The following is a 21,062-nucleotide window of genomic DNA, read 5'->3' as shown; positions in this document are numbered from 1 at the left end:
TGTGAACAATTGAGAACGTTGTTTCAGAAATGCCACCAACCCTATGTGACACTTGTTGAGAAATTTCTGCATAATACATTTCAGAATGGCACATCTGTGAATACCTTTCTTTTCCCCCTTTTGTAAATAAATTTAAAAAACTTTCTGTAATAAATGTACATTTTATACATTCACATGTATAAAAATAAAAATGTATTTAGAAGCCGTTGAGTTTGTGCAAATTTTGATACTAAAAAATATTCGATATTAAAAAGATCACGTTGCATTTAGGGAGGACGCTTTTGATCAGTAAGAGGGAGATTGACGCCGATACGTCGATAGACGTATGGTTTTACCAATAACGCTGAAAATAACGTCTCTGCACCGAGAAAACTTAAAATAGACCGAGAGCTGTTTAAACACAAGTCCTAATACCGACAGCGTGTTTTCACGGGTTCCTTACTTTAAAAAAATCAACACCGTGCACGCTCTTCCCCACATAATCCTGAACAGCTCTTTAAAAGTTCTTTAAAAGCCGGAGCAAGTCTTTTTCTGTAGCGGTTCCGTTCTTATGCCCCGGCTGAAGGCGGGGGCCGTCTCTTCTCTCAGCCGATACCGCCAACACAGAAAGTCCTTCTCCTGGTTTGTTTTAATAATGTATAATCATGCCAATTTTTGGCTAATGGCTTTTTGTAAAACACTTTGGGCAACAAAGAAACAAAGTATAAAAATACACTGAATAATCGGACACACCCTGTTATTACATATAAGCTTTTTTCCTTTATTTTCACTTTACGGTGAAACACTCCCCTGTAAATATGACCTATTGAACAGGGTAGGAGTGACGGTGTAAAGGCTGCGGATCGCAATTGTGGGAGGATAGGTTTCTTCGGCGTTTGCTTGGGCGGATTAAAATTAGCTGGGGCAGGTGGGGTAAGAAACGGAGGGAGTCTATCTGATTTTATATAGGAAAGCGGGTGTAATATTGTATAAAGATGGCTACGAATCAAAAGTGCCGAGGGTGAGCATAATGGGAAAAGGTGAGAATGGGGGGAGGCCGGAATCAGGTTGGGGTGCAATAAACATATTACAAAGTAACACACGAGCAACAGCGTTATAGTCCGCTGCCGGATCATGTTAGGGAAAGGGGGGGGGGTATGTTCCTTGTCTATACACGTAGGTAATCCCATCATTCTTTTACCCGTGTTCTTTCGGACGGTACTTCCTCTACATTTCTATGACCGTATCTATTACGGATGCTTAATTTGTTGGCTTCTCGGTTTGTAAGAAACCTACCGATTGGGGGAAAGTAGGTTGTAAAACCGTATCTGTATAGAACCGGCGGTACTGGGGCACGGTTGGAGCAGGCCGACGTATTCATCGGCAGTCATCGAAGAGTCGCTATGCTGAGCGATCTGACAGCCGAGACAAGGCGACTGGTGGATGGCTACTTGCGACGCAACCTGAGTGGTTCGGTGCTGTCTCACAGCCACACGACCAAGACCCTGCGGAGAGTGGCTGACAAGCTGGAGAGCCGTGAGAAGACATTCTTTCACTCCATTTGCTCCACAGCAATCTTGCCGGAGCCTGGTAGGGCAGACGTCCATTTGAGACGTGTGGCGGCGCAGATGGCATCTGATGGCGGGCTTAACTGGGGTCGAGTAGTGGCGCTGTTTGTGTTCACCGGCACCTTGGCAACAGCGCTGGCTGGGCGGGGGGCTCACGAGGAGATCGGCGGCCTGACAGAGGCATTGGTCATCTATCTGTCTGTGGAGAAGCGTGAGTGGCTGGAGGCGCATGGTGGCTGGGAAGGGTTCTACCGCTACTTCAACAAACACGGTTCTGATTCAATCAGCCGGTGCGATACCAAAAGCAACACTATCATAGCGACCGCCGGATTTGTCCTAGCAGGATTAGCTTTCCTCATGGCCGTGAGATAAAAGTACATCGTGAACTCGAAACTATGAACAAGCGCTATGAAACTATGAACAAGTACCCGTGATGAGTCCGCTCTATATTTTTACCATTTTAATAACGTTGCTTAAATCGGTGTCTAGGCCTGAATGTTTAAATGAAGCACAACCCACCTTGACAACGTCAAAAAACCAAACAAATGGAAACAAAGATTGTTCAGATCCTAAGTTTGTATGTTTTGTTAGTTCCATTCTAGAGAACTGAGACGTTATGCTAAAATACGTTAGATGACCTTGCGGTGCAACCGACGTAACGATGTGTGTTTGGATTTTTATGGAGGGAATTCTAAGCTTATTTCAGTCGAGCACACCACGTGTTTCATACCGGATCAAAAAAAAAAAAAAATGGTTCTATAAACCATCATATCTAATAGAAAAGCGTTTTATTAAAGCGAGAATATACAAAGCGTAGCTTTTTTTTTTTAATTAACAACAATCTGCATCCCGACCCACGTGTCTACAGTTCTCCGCGAATGAGGCGTCTTCCACTTTGGTGTCGAATAGGAGGGAAGGGAAGATTGCCGGAAAATCCTGCAAAGGGGGGGGGGGGGCAGGGTAAGAAATATACGGCGTACATCTTTGTCGTGTTGCGATTCACAAGGATTAGACACGTGTGTATGTACAGAAAGTGTAGCAACGATACATCCGCTTTATCAATGTGAGAAAACAAAAACATGCGTGCTATTTCCCCCCACCCTACTGAAAAAATACAGTTCTTACTATCCGCTTCAGGACACGGGTCTTATATACAAATAGACGTGTGTGTTTTCTCATCTACATGTGGTTGGGACATTCTCGATTCTAATCTGTATGTTTTTCCTTCTTTGCAACCTCTTCTTCTTCCTCCATGAGGGAATCAACCTCCTTTGGAGACTCCGGTGTTTGCGCTTCATCAATCGGGGGTTCTCTCGCCTTTTCCACGGCTTCATCCTTCGTGTCTGCTTCAGAATCTCCAGAGGTATCCTCCATGTCCGCTCCGGAATCACCGGCGGTACCGTGCTCGGCATCTGCTAGGGAATCTTCCTCATCTGAATCTTGAAAGTGTGCTAGACCGCCACAGTATGGGCAGTGACAGGTGTCCGGCCTCCCTGAGTTGACCGCTGCCACATTCTCTACCTAAAAGTTTGAAGAACAAAAAAAAAAAAATTAGTATCCGGTCTCATGAGCGTGCCCCCCACCCCCAATTCCATACACCTCGGTGGTTTTTTTTTTTTTTTTTAGGCCTTACATTCGGAAAGAGCGCTTTCAAATACACCGTTTCCTCCACAATCTCCATATTTTCTTGTGCCTTCCCTCCACGTTCTGACTCCTTGATAGAGACGCCATTCTCAGAGAGCTCTGACTTTTCCCAAGCCTTCTTTGTGGAACTCTCCCTCAAAGGGGATTCATTATTCTCCACCTGTGTTGAGTTCTTGAGATTAGAACCACGCTTTCTTAAAGATTTGAGCAACACCAGGGTTAGCATCCCACACATGATCAAATCCTCTAAATCAGCGACTTTGGTCTCTGATCCCTCCGCCGCCTAATTTAAAAAAAAAGAAAGGGCATAACGCTACATGACCCGCCATTGCAATCCTCCCAGCTTTCCTCTTTTCTCACAACTTACCTGTGCATCTGTTTCTGCTTCCTGGTTCTCCAAACTCTCCTCTTCCATGTTTTCGGGTACAGATTCTAGAGGGGTCTTCTCCGGGGCGGTGTTCTCCGCTTCTATCTCATCACCGTTGCCTTTTCTTGAATGTTTGTGAGGCTTGATGCCTAGGGGTCCCTCCATGTTAGAAAATTTCTCCATGGTGGTACGGAGCCGTCAGAACGGCGCTCGGGTTTCCCGTATTTAAAGAGAATCCTGCGCCGACCCCCCCCCCCCGCACCCGCTGGCGCGTTTGAACAACGGCGACTCCCCTATTGGTGGCGGGCCGCTGAGCCGAATTCGCAGAAGGGGGCCTATCTCGGGGTTTTCAAAAGTCAGAGTAACAAGGTTGTCTAACGTTATACATCGCGATCGCGTATTATATTTTATTCGATTATATACAACGACCGTCTAAGACACGCGTAATCAAAACATCGAATTGCGCGGATGCTTTAGAAACTACCGCCGAGGGCCCCGATTTGCGTGCCTTTGTATTAAAACCGAAGCGCGCAAAACATGATCAAATAGCAATCTATGACAAAGGAACGGTCGTAACATTTCTCTATCCTCAGTGCCTGCGGAAGTAATAAGGATAACGGCGGAGATGGGAGAGGGAAAAAGGGTGTCGTATAAACTAAAAATACAAAGCTGTAAAATAGAATTGAAAACTGCCGAAGAGTTGAATAATAAATATGATTGTTTCAAACGCAACAAATAAAAAGTTTGGTGGAAAGCGATGTTAAAACTGAAGGAATAAGATGAGAACAAACAGAAATGGGAAAAGTTCTGCTTGGAGACAATGAAAAATTAATTTCAAAAATCTATATGTTACTTTTAAAATGAAGTAGTGACATCTCAAATGATTAAGTGGGCAATTAATGTAAATAAAGAAATATATATGGAAACTTGGGGATATTTGTGGAAGAACTTTATGAAACTCTCAACGTGTCAGAGTATTAAAGAAAATTGTTTTAAGATGATGTACAGGTGGTATATGACTCCTAAGAAATTGGCAAAAGATGAATAATAAGATGCCGGACAGATGTTGGAAATGTAAAAAACATGAAGGTTCTTTCTACCGTATGCGGTGGACTTGTGAAAGAGCGAAAAAGTATTGGCGGATGATTCAACAAGAAATTTCTAGGATCTTGGGATATGAATTTAAGAAAGTCGCAGAGACTTTTCTGTTGGGATTACAAATGGAAAAATTTCCAAAAGAAAATAGAACTATAATTTGGTGCATGCTTTCAGCCGCTAGGACATTATATGCGTAGTTGTGGAAGCATGAAAAAATACCAGAGAAATGGGGTTGGATTGTAAAAGTTATGACATTGTGTGAAATGAACGAGTTAACAAGAATTTTAAGAGGTTATGATTTAGAAGTTTTTAAGATGGAGTGGAAAATAAAAGGACATTGAACAATTTTTGATAATGATGAAGTCTTAGAAAAAAAAGAAGAATGTTAATTTTCATTTTTTATTAGTTAAGGGTACCTTTAAACATTAGTATTTTAAGTAAATAACACCGGCGGGGGTCAAGTAATGGGGGAGGGATGGCTAGAAAGTAATATGTGGGATAGTTAAAAGAAGTTATTAATGATGCAGGACATATAATTTGTTACCAAATAAAATTGTTTTAACCGTGAAACTCAGGTCGTTAGCAGAGGTTAGAACCGCTGTGCTGCGGCTTTACCACTCTGCACCACTGGGGCTCTTATTTCTCTAATTATCCGCATGTAAATGTTTCATGGGAAGCCTGAATATAACCGACTAGCCCAATTTTGTCAGAGCTTGGACGTCAGTAGGGTTAGCCGTGTAACAGTAGCCTCTGCGGTCTCTTACAACTGTCCAGCCTCCACATTTCATTGAAACCATTGTGGTGTAGTGCTCAGTTTTTACATCCTGTTTCCCTCCCTAATCATGATACCAAGCAGCTTATCAATTGTTTTTCTCCTTTTCCATTTTATCTTCGCAACAGCAACCTTGTGAGGTAGGCTAAGGCAAGAGAGCGTGATAGGCTCAAAGTCACCAGCAATCTTGCGTGGCAGAGTCAGGATTTGAACTTGATGGTTCCGGATCCTAGTGTGGTCCTCTAATGCCTATCCTAGTTGAGAACATTGTTCTTACATTTCAGTCTCAGCAAAAAAACAAAAACAAAAAAGGGGGGGCTACAGTAAAGTAAGTAAAATACTCCGCTGGCTCTAGCGGGTTAAGTGCTAAACAAGAACCTAGGAGACTCGTGTTCAAATGCAACTCACTGGGTGATATTGGCAAAGATGAATAATAAGATGCCAGACCGGTGTTGGAAATGTAAAAAAAAAACATGAAGGTTCTTTCTACCGTATGTGGTGGGTTTGTGAAAGGGCAAAAAAAGTATTGGCGGATGATTCAACAAGAAATTTCTAGGATCTCGGGATATGAATTTAAGAAAGTTGCAGAGACTTTCCTGTTGGGATTACAAATGGAAAAAAAAATCCAAAAGAAGATAGAACTATAATTTGATACTTGCTTTCAGCTGCTAGGACATAATATGCGTAGTTGTGGAAGCAAGAAAAAATACCAGAGAAATGGGGTAGGATTGTAAAAGTTATGACACATGGTGAAATGGGCAAGTTAACATGAACCTTAAGAGACTATGATTTAGAAGTAATTAAGATGGAGTGGAAAAAGTTAGGACGTTGTATGCGCGGTTGTGGAAGCAAGAAAAAATACCAGAAAAATGGGATTGGATTTTAAAAGTTATGACACTGGGGTGAAATGGGCAAGTTAACATGAACCTTAAGAGACTATGATTTAGAAGTAATTAAGATGAAGTGGAAAAAGTTCAGAAGATACGTAGAAAAAGAGTGGAAAATAAAAGGACATTGGACAATTTTTGATAATGACTAAGTACAAGAGGGAGGAGGATATTAATTTTGGTTCTTATTAATTAAGGGTACCTTTAATATTAAGATTTTAAGTATATAACACCGGCGGGTGTCAAGTAACGGGGGAGGAGTGGGTAGAAAGTAATATATGGGATAGATAAAAAGTAATTATTAATGATGTAAGAAATTGAAATTTATTGCCATATGTTACTAATAAGACTGTTTGAAACAAAAACATTTTTCCACCCTCAGATCACAATCGTGCCAGGTTTTTTTGTTTTGGTTTTTTTAATCTTAAGAACATAAGAACATAAGAGAAGCCATGTTGGATCAGGCCAACGGACCATCAAGTCCAACACTCTGTGTCACACAGTGGCAAAAAATTTATATACACACATACACTGTGGCTAATAGCCACCGATGGACCCGTGCTCCATATTTCTATCTAAACCCCTCTTGAAGGTGGCCATACTTGTGGCCGCCACCACCTCCTGTGGCAGTGAATTCCACCTACTCTTCACCTACATGGCTTCTGCAAAGGGAAGTCCTGCCTCACCAACCTTTTAGAGTTCATTGAGAAAGACTCGCCAGAGATTCCTGAGTAAACTTAGCAGTCATGGGATAAGAGGATGGGTTCTCTTTCTGATTAAAAAACTGGTTCAATGACTGTTAGTAAAGAGTGGGGATCTGTGGACAATTCTCACAATGTAGGGAAGTATGCTACGGGGTCCGATAAGGATTGGTACGGGGGCAAGACTATTTCATTTATTCATAAATGATTAGGAACTAGGGGTGAGGTGCTGGTAAGTGTAAGGTGATGGCATAGTGGGTCAAAAAAAATCCCCACTTCACGTATAAGCTAATAGGGATAGAACTTGCTGTGACTGAGAGGGGGGAAAATCCCAAGTGTGTTGAGGATAGTTTGGTGAAAGTGTCAACCCTGTGTGCTGCAGTGGTGAAAAAGGCAAAGTCTGTGGTAGGTATTCTTGGGAACGGGATTGAGAATAAAACAGCCTATATTGTAATGCCCCCATATAGATCTATATCGCAGCCTTGTTTGGAATAGTGTGTACAATTCTGGTCACCGTATCTCCAAAAGGACATTGCAGAGCTAGAAAAAGTACAGAGAAGGGCAGCAAAGTTGATTGGGGGGGTTGGGGGGGGGGAGCACCTTCTCTATGAGGAAAGGCTGATGAGTGACTTTTCAGTTTAGAAAAGCGATGGCTATGTTAGGGGAGGGGGAGGGTGTGGGGTCAAGATAGAGGTTTATAAAATTATGCAAGGGGTGGAGAGAGTTGACAAACAGAACTTTTTCCCCCTTTCAAAATACTAGAACTCAATACAACGAGGCTGATAGCATATTCAGGGTGGACAAAAGGAAATACTATTTTACACAGAGAGTGATTAAAATGTGGAATTCGCTCCTCTCTCTGCACCCTTGGTTCATCAAGGAGATCAGTTCCTAGGCTGCCCGTGACCCACAACCCCCTCTTCTCCCTAAAGCAGCAACGATAAGCTCTTCTTTTTCTTATAGAATCCTAGGCAACCTCCTACTGCCGGGGCCCTGTTCATTGCTCAAGTAACCCCCCCAGACAGCTCCTTGGAGTGCTAACAGGTGGAGGATGCTGACGATGGAAAAAAGTTGTATTGTGTGCCAAGATATTAAGTGAGCTGCATGGCTCAGAACTAAGCCCCAGATCTTCTGATGTTAAGAGTTCCATCAAAAGCAAATGAATGCCTACTTGAATACAATTAAAGGCTCAGATCCTGATCTTGGTGGAACCATATCAAAAATCACCAAAGTTGGCAGTAAATATTTGTGTTGTCAACAATACTTGGGGAACATGGGGTGAATGCACATTTAACAGGGCATGTAGAACTAAAATCATTTAAAACACTGCTTACTGTTGCTTGTTTTTATTTAAAATTTTATTTTATCTACATATTGGACACAGTCAGAGTATATCCACAAAAAAACCAATGGGGCATTCTGTAACCTGTGTGTTTCTATACATGTCAGAAAATCCTATCTTTGTTTATATTTAAAATAACCTAAATTGTATATCTCTGTCCTGCTTTTGCATTTTTCTTAAGTCTACATTTTTCTGCACTTCACAGCCATAAAACCCCTTGACCTCTTAGGACCATTTTTGGGGGTCAAACACTATTCTCACAATTAGCCCATACATAAATTTGATGGAAAAGCTATTTTAAATCACAGACCATAAGAACAGGAAATTTATTGCGTGAGAACCTAATTTCATCTGTTTATTTTGTCCAGGTCTAAACTGTGTCAGCATTAAATAATTTGCTAAGATTCTTGCTCTCTCTCACAGGGTGAATATCCTCCCACGTCTGCGAGATATACATTTCAGCACTTGACCTTTTAAGGTCAAATACTTTTGTCTCACTCTGAGAACAGGCACTGAAGATGATAGAAAAATGTTAGGATTTAATGTGTAAGAAAATGCTATATGTTTACAATTAATGTATTAGAATAGGCATCTAAAATGCTGTTAGGTGGCTAGGTAAATGTTAGGATTTAATGTGTAAGAAAATGCTGGGATGGTTACAATTAATGTATTAGAAGGGGCAGCAAAAAAGTACAATCCCACTACGTCAGGCATTCATTTACTGATCAGGAGGTGGGGGCTGGTGTGGGGGGGAGGGGCAGCTGTTTAATGAGGAAATTGTGGGGGAGGGGCAGCTGTCACTTTTTGATTTCTGTTTGATGATGCGTTGTACGTACTGTATTCTTCTGCCGCCTTGTGAGACATGGCTAGGGTTGCCAACTTCCAGGTGATATTTGGAGGTCTCTTGGGATTACAACTGATCTCCAAGTGACAGATATCAGTTCATCTGGAGAAAATGGCTTTTTTAGGAGGTGGTCTCTGTGACATTATACCACACTGAAGTCCCTCTTCTCCATAAACCTCACATTCCTCAGGTGCCATTCCCAAAATTTAGGTATTTCTCAACCTGGAGCTGGCAACACTAGCTGTGGCAGCAATAGCCACCCTTGTGGGCTTGTTATTGCTTCATTTGTTGAATGCCAATAATTATGTCCTCTTTATTACCCTTTCTGATTTATTTAGATTTTCTTTTCTTTCCTCGTTGTTCCCTTTAAAGTGAAGACCACCCAATCTCTGAAGGTCCATGAAGACCAACAATAAAAATTTCTTCAAATATATTAGAAGCAGGAAACCAGCCAGGGAGGCAGTGGGGCCCTTGGATGACCAAGGGGTAAAAGGATTACTGAAGGAAGATAGGGAAATGGCTGAGAAGCTGAATGCATTTTTTTGCCTCCATCTTAACTATGGAAGACGAGAAGTGTTTGCCCGCTCCAGAACCACTAATTTTGGAAGGGGTGTTGAAAGACCTGAGTCAGATTGAGGTGACAAGAGAGGAGGTCCTACAACTGATAGACAAATTAAAAACTAATAAGTCACCAGGTCCGGATGGCATATATCCAAGAGTTCTGAAAGAACTCCAAGTTGAACTTGTGGATCTTCTGACAAAAATATGTAATCTTTCATTGATATCTGCCTCCATTCCTGAGGACTGGAAGGTAGCAAATGTCACCCCCATTTTTAAAAAAGGGTTCCAGAGGAGAACTGGGAAATTACAGGCCAGTCAGTCTGACTTCAATACCGGGAAAGTTGGTAGAAACCATTATCAAGGACAGAATGAGTAGGCACATTGATGAACACGGGTTATTGAGGAAGACTCAGCATGGGTTCTGTAAGGAAAGATCTTGCCTCACTAACCTGTTACATTTCTTTGAGGTGGTGAACAAACATGTGGACAAAGGAGACCCAATAGATATTGTTTACCTTGACTTCCAGAAAGCTTTTGATAAAGTTCCTCATCAAAGGCTCCTTAGAAAGCTTGAGAGTCATGGAGTAAAAGGACAGGTCCTCTTGTGGATCAAAAACTGGCTAATTAATAGGAAGCAGAGAGTGAGTATAAATGGGCAGTCTTCAGAGTGGAGCACGGTAAGCAGTGGGGTGCTGCAGGGCTCAGTACTGGGTCCCATGCTCTTTAACTTGTTCATAAATGATTTGGAGTTGGGAGTGAGCAGTGAAGTGGCCATGTTTGCAGATGACACTAAATTGTTCAGGGTGGTGAGAACCAGAGAGGATTGTGAGGCACTCCAAAGGGATCTGTTGAGGCTTGGTGAGTGGGCATCAACATGGCAGATGAGGTTTAATGTGGCCAAGTGCAAAGTAATGCACATTGGGGCCAAGAATCCCAGCTACAAATACAAGTTGATAGGGTATGAACTGGCAGAGACTGACCAAGAGAGAGATCTTGGGGTCATGGTAGATAACTCACTGAAAATGTCAAGACAGTGTGCGATTGCAATAAAAAAGGCCAACGCCATACTGGGAATTATTAGGAAGGGAATTGAAAACAAATCAGCCAGTATCATAATGCCCCTGTATAAATCGATGGTGCGGTCTCATTTGGAATACTATGTGCAATTCTGGTCACTGCACCTCAAAAAGGATATTATAGCATTGGAAAAAGTCCAGAAAAGGGCAACTAGAATGATTAAAGGGTTGGAACACTTTCCCTATGAAGAAAGGTTAAAACGCTTGGGGCTCTTTAGCTTGGAGAAACATCGACTGTGGGGTGACATGATAGAGGTTTACAAGATAATGCATGGGAATGAGAAAGTAGAGAAAGAAGTACTTTTCTCCCTTTCTCACAATACAAGAACTCGTGGGCATTCGATGAAATTGCTGAACAGTCAGGTTAAAACAGATAAAAGGAAGTACTTCTTTACCCAAAGGGTGATTAACATGTGGAATTCACTGCCACAGGAGGTGGGGGCGGCTACAAGCATAGCCAGCTTCAAGAGGGGGTTAGATAAAAATATGGAGCAGAGATCCATCCGTGGCTATTAGCCACAGTGTGTATATATATATATATGTGTGTGTGTGTGTGTGTGTAATTTTTTTGGCCACTGTGTGACAGAGAGTGTAGGACTGGATGGGCCATTGGCCTGATCCAACATGTTCTCTCTTATGTTCTAATGAAAAGTTGTCCCATGAAACAATGTAACTGTGGATTCTCTGAAGAGGACTAGTTATTTTCCTGCTTTACAGTGCATCATAAACAAGTTTCTAATCCATGCTAATAATTGTCAATACAGAGATACAGTGCCAAAATGTAGCCCATTTCTCAAAATTCTAGGCACATGAACCATGACTGGAAAAGAAGAGAAGAGCATAGAATAACATTGGTATCTCTGTTAGATATTTATTTATTTGGTATGTATTATCTCACTCTTCGTTTAAGATGCCTAGGGCTTCATTCATTAATCCTCCTCCATCTTACCTGTCAGGTACATTAGTCTGAAGAAGAGTGGCAGGCCCAAGGACACACAGCAAGCTTTATGTCACATTGGGGATTTGATCCCTGGTCTTCCAGATCTGAGTCTCACACTTCAACCACTACACCAAGCATGGGCAGCCTCAACTAGTGGGCAACAGGGGTAACTGCCCAGAGCCCCATCCTTGTGAGGGGCACAACCATCCATGGCCCTGTGCCTGTGAAGAAGAGGGAACAACAAGAAGAAACACTGACTCCTGTTGCTACTTGTGCCTGCCCCATCTGGAGCTGACATGGCAAGAAACCGGGACCCCGGAGGTTCAGCTGCAGAAACTGACCAACACAAAACCCCTCTCCGTGTACACCAAGAGGGGTTTTGTGTTGGTCAGTTTCCCCATCTGGAGCTGAGGCAGCTGCCTTCTAGCAACTGCAGTGGCTCCCAGACGACTACAAGCTGGCTGTCATATCTGGGTTCAGGCTATTTTGTTATAGGGCTAGATGGGGAGTAAGGAGATTGGTGCATATTGTTTAGAAAGAAGCCATATCTCAGGAGTTTTCTCAGCAGTCAGCAAAATGACTGTGGTCCACCTTGTTTTGCAGAAAAAAAACCCCAAACTTAATAAAAACCATTGGAGGGTTTAACACACACACACACACCATGCTGCAGAGAATCTCAACTGAGATCCAGCATAATCTCACAAGATCATAGTTAGCACTGTGGAGTTGCTTAGCAACCTAGGCAGTACAACCTTGGTTTAGGCAGCTCCAACTTGACTGCTGCAGAAAGCAGAAGTGAGAATGGGGAGGGAACAGCTGTGAGCAGAGTAGGGTTGCCAATCCCCAGGTGGAGACAGGGGATCCCCCAGTTTGGAGGCCCTCCCCCCACATCAAGATCATCAGAAAGTGGGGGGGGGGAATGCCTGTTGGGCACTCCATTAGTCCCTATGGAGACCGATTCCCATAGGGTATAATAGAGAATTGATCCATGGGTATCTGGGGCTCTGGGGGCACAGGTTGTTTTAGGTAGATGCTCCAAATTTTCAGCATAGCATCCAGTGCCTCTCCCCAAAATACCCTCCAAGTTTCAAAAAGATTGGGTGCACTCTATGGCATTATACCATACTATGGTTCCTTTTCTTCCCAAACTCCATCCTCCCCAGGCTCCATCCCTCAATCTCTGGGAATTTCCCAAACCATTGTTGGTACAGTTCAGAGAATCGTACTAACTTCTGTTTAATCCTGCCATGGTGTCCTGGTTAGTTGGCAATTCTATGAAGTAGACCCTTACCTATAAAAACCTTTCCCACAAGCCTTTATAACACTGCATAAGAATTCCTGTTGGTTTGCTGCAATAAATGCTGCTTTCTTGGTCAACTTCTGGATGCTCTATGAGTGCTACTTCTTTAACATAACACAGAGTATACCTCTCTGTGCATAAAGATTGTTATATCTGGGTTTTTTTAAAAAAATCAGCACTTGATAACAGGTTTAACAGCAGTTCCATTAGATGTGACTAAAAGTCATCTGAACAGCAGAGTGACAGTTTGTGTGTACAGTTGTTGTTTTTTTAAGCCCTATGAAGTTTGGACATAGTCTTGCAAAGAAAACCAAACACCCAATTGCATGTACAAATTTAGTTTTAAAAAGGTAATAGCTCATGTTTCAGTTAAAAACATGTTAGTTGTGTATCATATATTTAGACCTCTGTTGTGGTAAATTATAGTTAGGATAAACTTTTCAGTGGTCAGAATGAAATGCCAGTATGGTGAGTCAAATATGGATTTCAGATGCTAGTCACTTCTTTCAAATGTCATACAGTGAACACCAATTAGCAGCGGTGTCTTCAATTTGATATAGCAATTTGCCTTTAAATATTTAAGTTCAGATAATAGAACCTGTCATAGTGAATGCATATATATAATTTTGAAGAGATGGTCTAGAAAGCAGAAACTGTGGTATCAAGTCTCCAATATCAAGGAAGGAAAATTATGATTTCCAATATAAGCATCGTCTCTCTCGCTGTCTTTCTAGCACATCTAGGTGCTTTCTTTTAGATGCAACACTCTAGACTCCCTTTCTGTTTGAAAATCCCAGTCTTCTGGTTCATCGTCTCACGCCAGCTGTATCATAGGTAGAACATCAGCAATAGAAAACTGTTGACAGACACCTTGGTGCTGCCTCTTTCAATGACCCTGTAAAGACTCACAGAGTCTTTCTCCAAAGGCTAGCTTCATTTGACAGTGTTCATCCTAAACAGTCATTCTCCAGCACTCAGTGAATAATCTCTCTCTCTCTGTCTGTCTTTTTTACTCAAAGCCTTTTAAATATTTTGCGGATGGCTTTGTGAAAGATTTATTCTTGCTTGAGATGCTGTATAAAAATCTCATCTCTTACAAGGCTTTATATTGTTGCTATTGCTGCCAGAACATCACCTTTCAAGTCTCAATCTCTTATCTCTTAGAAATCTCCATGCCTCTTCCCATTTACAGTACAGGCAGGCCACATTATTTCCCCACCACCACCACTACTTGGGACAGTGGCTTGCCATACAGAATAAGCCTCTAGCAAAATTTCTATTTATTACGAGTAGCAGCCACTTTCATTGGGTATTTTAACTTGATCATATGATTCTTGGTTACACACACACACACAATTTAGGGAATTTCTTATCTCCATTTCCTTCTCCCCGACAGGGAGACAAACCACTTCACAAAAAAGAACAATATAATATAAATAAATGTAAACAAAATGCAAACAAAATGCAAAGAAGATGCAATTCCCCCCCCTCCCAAAAAAAGGACACAAAGCATTGTAGGCTAGGCAGCTATTCACTGGATTGGTCAGCCCAATGTGAGACTCTAATCCACAGGTTAAGAGCTAAGGGCCAAGAGCCCAATGACTCTGTTCTGTATCCCAGGCAAGTCTGGCATCCTAGGCAAGACTAACTTCTGGCAAACCCGCCCCCCCCCCCACACACACACACACTCCACTGATAACATCACTGAGTCACATGATAACATCACTGAGTGCAATTCTGTGCACCCAGAAGGCTGGCACCCTAGGCAGTCATCTAGTTTGGCTAGTGGCAGAGCCAGCCCTGATCCCAGGTAGTGCCTAATGACTACTAAAAGTTACTTCTCTCAAACGAAACTGCTACACGTTTAATAAAGCAACCCTATGGATTCAATACATTGCACTTTTCCCACTGGAAACCCTTCCAATAATGAAGCGGTAATGGGTAGCCCAATGCTGTATTGCCTGTCTTGGGCCAGAGCCCTGTGGTTTCTTCTTCACTTCAGAAGGGACGTTCCTCCTCAGACTGGATTCAGGTCATGGGCAGAAGAGCCTAGGTGGGGTAGGAGACTGAGGAGCTGCTAGCAGGCTGGTTGGATTCTGATATAATGGATAACCCATGTCTGGATACATAGGGCCATTTTATTTTATTTATTTATTTATTCCGTAACTTATATCCCGCCCTTCCCACAAGTGGCTCAGGGTGGCTTACAACAAACAATAAAACAATAAAATCGGAACAAATTAATACATTTAAAATCAAGCATTTAAAACCTAAAAACCTTAAAATTTTACATTGTACATTAAAACTATACAGTATAATCACAAAAATCTAGAATCTAGAAAGCTACATTTGTCCAGTCAGGCGTAGGCTAACCGGAAGAGGGTCGTCTTACAGGCCCTGCGGAACTGAGTAAGATCCCGCAGGGCCCTCACCTCTTCTGGTAGCTGGTTCAACCACATAGGGGCCATTGTGGAAAAGGCCTTGTCTCTAGTTGTTTTGAGGCGCACCTCCTTGGGCCCGGGGATGGTGAGAAGATTTTGAGTCCCAGACCTCAGTACTGTCTGGGGAACGTGTGGGGAGAGACGGTCCCTCAGGTAGGCAGGTCCCAGGCCATATAGGGCTTTAAAGGTAATGACCAGCACCTTGTACCGGACTCGGTATATTATTGGAAGCCAGTGCAGAGCCCGAAGACCCGGCCGAATGTGCCCCCATCTTGGGAGGCCCAATAACAGCCGGGCCGCAGCATTCTGCACCAGCTGCAATTTCCGGGTCCGGCACAGGGGCAGCCCCATGTAGAGGGCATTGCAGTAATCCAACCTCGAGGTGACCGTAGCATGGATCACTGTTGCTAGGTCGTCGGGGTCCAGGAAGGGGGCCAACTGCCTTGCCCGTCTAAGATGAAAAAACGCGGACTTGGCAGTGGTCGCTATCTGAGCCTCCATTTTGATATGTTGCCAACGTGATTGTTTCATCAGAAGGTGTGATTTGTCATGGTGATATGTCCTAAATTCCATGGCACATCTCTAGTTACAGTAAGACTCTGTTCTGCCAGAAGCAAGAGCCTATCTTAAGAATTTGGGAAGTCAGTAAGAGGCAAGATGTCAAATACAAAGGTTGCTTTGATGAGAGCAATATAACTATATAGAAAGTATTGTACATCCCTTCTGTTGCCGGGAGCTTCTGACAGCAATGACCATGCCCTCGGATCTTGTTCTGCAACGCCCTCCACATCCTGGCCTCCAGTGAAGCTCTGAGCCTTCTTCCAGCCACCTTTTATACTAATTTAGCCTGCTAAGTCATGCCACCATGTCTTATGGTCAGCAACACCCGAGACTCAACAAAAGACAGCCCTGTGTACAGGTGTATGCAGTAAGCTTCATTAACCCAGAGCAATTAATGAATACTTTGACTTTGAAAGATCTTGCTATAGATCTGTCAAAAAAACCCAATTCTGTTACATGACTTTTGTTCTGAGATTTTATTATGGAGCAAAGCAACTGTCTTTTTTAAAAAATGCAAAAGTGGTCTTGAATTTTATGCTGTCTCCTGAACAAGAGGAACAAAAATGCTATAATGTAGCCATAATATCACTCAAATTACAATGATTTGAGCTATTTGCGTTTTCCAGTATGCAAGCATTAAGAAAATTATCAGGCACCTTTGAGATGTTTATACAATAATGTCAGCATTTTACTATAAAAACTTTATGTTATAAATTATACCCATGACTTAAAAGTAATTTACAACTCATTATTATCATTCTTTCCCTCATCTTGCAGATCGTGAGTGTTGGAAAGCATGTTAAAGGCTACCATTACATCCTTGCAAACCTGGTAAGACTTGTTTTCCCAAGTAACTTAATGGTTGGCTAGTATAGTTCTCTGTGGCCCTATCAAACCAAGACTCTGCAATTTAGGAGGATGGAATGGAATGATTTAGTGGAGTAGTTCAGAGTATCCCAAGGATAGCCCAGTCCATAACCTAGTTAATGTATTTGGATTTATGCCAGTTTAATCTCACTGATGTTAATTGGAGTGATGACCTGACCCATTCATAAGATTTACTACAATTGCAAATAAATCTGGAAATGGGGCATTCTGTCTGGCATTAAGGCAAGGTGACAAACTGTACAGAGAATTCTAATATGTCCAGTTTCAGCTACAAGAGTCGCATTTTTCCAGCTGTGAAAATGCTGGTACTAGGAAAAGTCAGTTCTGCCCCAGCATCTACATCTCCCTCTGGTATTTTTTAAAGGGTAGGCATCAATATGGCTGTTGTTCCCACAGCAAGGCTGATGCCCTATTCTTTACATGCTGACTGCATAAGGTACAACTGTCTTAGAATTGGAACACCTAGAGCAGGTCTGCTCAAAAGCAAGTGCCATTTTATTCAATGAGGTTTACTCCCAGGAAAGCGGTCTTTGGATTGGAGTCTTAGCAGACTAGTGTGCAATTGTTAATATGTGTTTGGAGCATGTCTGACCTGTTACCTGTAAATTGTAAAGAGACATAGTGTTTTATAGCACTTCTCTACATTAGCTCCCCTGTATTAAGGACCTATTAATAAATTTCATTTTAACTATTTAGACTCTTGCATTTTGTTCAAAGTGCACTGTATCCATAAAGCCAGAGGCTAAATTTTCCTGGCTGAATCTTGTGCATGCTAAAAATAGCTAAAATGCCTATTATATATGATGACCTAAACATGTGTACAACCTTTAGCTACTTACAAGGTCAATGAAGTGTAAAATTGGTTTGTGTTTGTGCCTGTTTAGGGGTTCAAGGATATTTCTTTGGAAAGGTTTATGCATGGAGGAGCCAACGTCACTGGGTTTCAGCTAGTGGATTTCAACACATCTATGGTCGCTAAGCTCATGCAACGATGGAAGAAACTGGATCAGAGAGAATACCCAGGATCTGAGACCCCTCCTAAGGTTCCTTGCTGCCCCATATATCACATTATAATGGTTGTCCAAAGGGTTAGCTTAAATTATGCTAGTGTATCTGAGGTGTTTTCAGTATGGGGGTGGGTTTCCATGATTTCCCTGTTGCTGGTGCAAATGCTGATAAAGCACAATGACAATGGGGCCCCCCATAGCAGGCACATCCCTTCCTCTGGGCCACTGTGTCTTGCCATTTTTTAAAAAAATAATCAGCCCTAGAGCCTACCTTTGGCGGGGGAGGGCGGGATATAAAAATAAATTTATTATTATTATTATTATTATTATTATTATTATTATTATTATTATTATTATTATTATTATTATTATTATTATTATCATTATGTCAGTAAAATGTTACACCAATATGTGTACTGGGTTCTTTGAATTTCCAACTTGTTTTCTTTTTCTTTAAAAAAAATGGCTCTATTCCAGAGGTGGCCAAAGTGTGGCTCGGGAGCCACATGTGGCTCTTTCACACATATTGTACGGCTCCCAGAAGCTGAGGAAAAACTTAATGCAGGCTTACTCTCAAGTAAGTGTGCTTAACATTAGGACTTCAGTCAGCCTCTGAGCGCTGACCCATAGATAGATGACTATTTCTGCCATGTGAAGCAGGGAAGTAGGGGGAAATAGGCAGGCTTACAAGCTCTTTTCCTCCATCACAGAGGTCATCCAGAGACCTAGCATGCGGAAAGAGAGGACAAGAGCCAAGGGAGCCACTGGAAGGAGGGACTGAATTAAAGATGGCAGCGCAGGGCTCCCCCTTAGTTTTACAGCACTTGTAGGAGCTGTACTTGCTAACCTTGGTGTCAAGGCAAAGAGAGATGCATAATGATGCAAGTGATTTATATGGCACATGTGTGTATCCTTCTCCCACTGGGGCAAAAAAATAATTCCCCAGCCTTTCCCTATGCTGGTTTTATGTTATTCCCAACTTCTTGTTTTTAAAAGTCTCCTTCTAGCATAGTTGTATTGTAAATATGTATGCTGTTCAAAGAAAATATTAAGAATTTTAGTAAAGGTGTGTGGGCTATTTTTGTAGCAGGAACTCCTTTGCATATTAGGCTACACACCCCTGATGCAGCCAGTCCTCCAGGAGCTTACAGTAGGCCCTGTACTAAGAGCTCTGTAAGCTCTTGGAGGATTGGCTACATTATGAGGGTGTGGCCTAATATGCAAAGGAGTTTCTGATACAAAAATAGCCCTGCTTTTTAAAAAGAAATCTTGGGAATTCAATTACCTGGTGTATAACATTATAATGTTATTCTAGGGATATTAAAAAAAAAATAGAAAGCTGCCCCAAGATTGGGGGAGAAAATGGTCTCCATGGGGACAGAGTTAGGGAAAATGCTTGTCAGTTTTTCTTATTCACACAGCTGCCATCCAGGCTTTGACAAAACTTCAGAGCAAACCAAGTTTGCAAAAGATAGGAGAAAAGCTGGGGAACCTCTAGGAGGCAGATGAATGTGCTACAATGCTTTGGAGAAGCAGAAAAACAAACAAACAAATGCATCCCCACAGAATTGAACGTGGGGCAGACAATCTGTACAGAAATGGCATTACATAACTGCATTAAGATCTTTTTCTTAAATGTGTGCCAAAGGTAGGGCTGCAATGTTTGATCAATTACGTCTTTTCACCAATTAAAATCAATCAGCATCTTTTTGTAGCTTCGTCAATTCTTTTTTAAAACAAGTACTTAACAATAATTGGATGGCAGGTGCCATCTGTCTTAGACGACACATTCACTCTTTCATCCCACACAAGATGAAATTCTGAAATGATGCTTGTCTAAATGTCAGAAAGCTCTACAGGATGTCTTTGTTGGTTTTAGTTGGACACCCCATGAAGATGCAGGTTCACAGTTTGATTGTTGCTTTATTGCTGATAATGAGTTGAAACCATTCTAGCATAATCTAGCCAATTATTTATGCACTGGTGACTTCCAGACTGTAAGGAAATCTAGATGTAAGGAAATCTAGATGCGGAACTTCCTTTGAAAAGTTCTTGAGACATTTGCAGTGGTCTCAGATGTGGCTACTTGATTTTTGGCAACGGCAAGCCAGGCTGATTACATTACACCTGTGCTTTTGTATCTCCCCTGGCTTCTAAGTGTTCCCATGCCCACTCTTTAACATCAAGGGTCTCAATGTTTCAGGAACCATCTTAAATATGAATTTAATGCTTAGTGAAAAGCAGTTTTCCCCATTTTGCTGGGCATAGGTTTGGATGTCCAGCAGACTTAAACAGAAATTTAAGATAAGAAGAAATGGCCTCATTTATTCAACTGCTCCTTGAATTCCTTAAAGTGACTGTTCTCTAGAATTTTTGACAAATGCAGTTTCAAAGCTAAACTATTCTATTGCACTCTGATCACGAAGATTCTACCATTGTCACTTAGAGCAAAAGGCACAAGCTTCACTAAGAAATTCCATTCATTGGGGGTCAAGTGAGGGATCAAATGCTTAAGAGTGAACCAGTTTTACCAGGGTAAAGAAATAATGTAAAACTGATACACATTTTTCTCCACTTGATTAGTATACCTCTGCTCTGACCTATGATGGAGTGCTTGTGATGGCTGAGACTTTCCGTAATCTTCGGAAGCAGAAAATTGATATTTCTCGGAGAGGGAATGCTGGTGATTGCCTTGCAAATCCAGCTGCACCATGGGGCCAAGGTATTGATATGGAGAGAACGCTGAAACAGGTATGGTTGTTGCGAGGTTTAATTCTAGCAGCATTTTTGTGATTGCCTCATGTTCTAGCCTGAATGCAATGCTAGAGCAGATCATAAACTGTTAATATGCCTAATGGATTATAATGACTGGTTTGTGTTTGCTATTAACTATGTTATACTTGGTTTGTCTTATAACCCTTTTTCTCTTGCCTTCTCAACATGGATAGTGTTGGCCAAGAATAGTGACACTGTGGAGATAGACTTATCTGACTTATCTGTAGATGTGCATTGAAGGCTTTACAACAGCTTGTACTAGATACAGGTCCTCTAAGACCAAGAACAGCATATGTCCACTGAATCACACA

At 41.9% G+C, this 21,062-nt stretch overlaps 1 protein-coding gene across 8 annotated transcripts in view; it reads left to right on the top strand.

The window, feature by feature from the left end:
* GRIA4 (glutamate ionotropic receptor AMPA type subunit 4) overlaps positions 1 to 21,062 on the top strand; it is a 343,665-nt gene that overhangs the window by 243,141 nt on the left and 79,462 nt on the right. For all 8 annotated transcript variants that reach the window (XR_009555212.1, XR_009555213.1, XM_060234875.1 and 5 more), the window contains exons 5-7: positions 16,859 to 16,912; positions 17,854 to 18,012; positions 20,560 to 20,727. Coding sequence is in view for 6 of the 8 variants with exons in the window: in XM_060234875.1 (XP_060090858.1) it covers positions 16,859 to 16,912; positions 17,854 to 18,012; positions 20,560 to 20,727 (381 nt within the window). In the remaining 2 variants the exon portion in view is untranslated. The remainder of the gene's footprint in view (positions 1 to 16,858; positions 16,913 to 17,853; positions 18,013 to 20,559; positions 20,728 to 21,062) is intronic.

Source organism: Heteronotia binoei, chromosome 3, assembly GCF_032191835.1.
Source record: "Heteronotia binoei isolate CCM8104 ecotype False Entrance Well chromosome 3, APGP_CSIRO_Hbin_v1, whole genome shotgun sequence".
In the NCBI taxonomy this organism is placed as follows: Eukaryota; Metazoa; Chordata; class Lepidosauria; order Squamata; family Gekkonidae; genus Heteronotia; species Heteronotia binoei.
The sequence above is the reverse complement of the archived record's forward strand: the minus strand, read 5'-3'. Positions and strand labels throughout refer to the sequence as shown.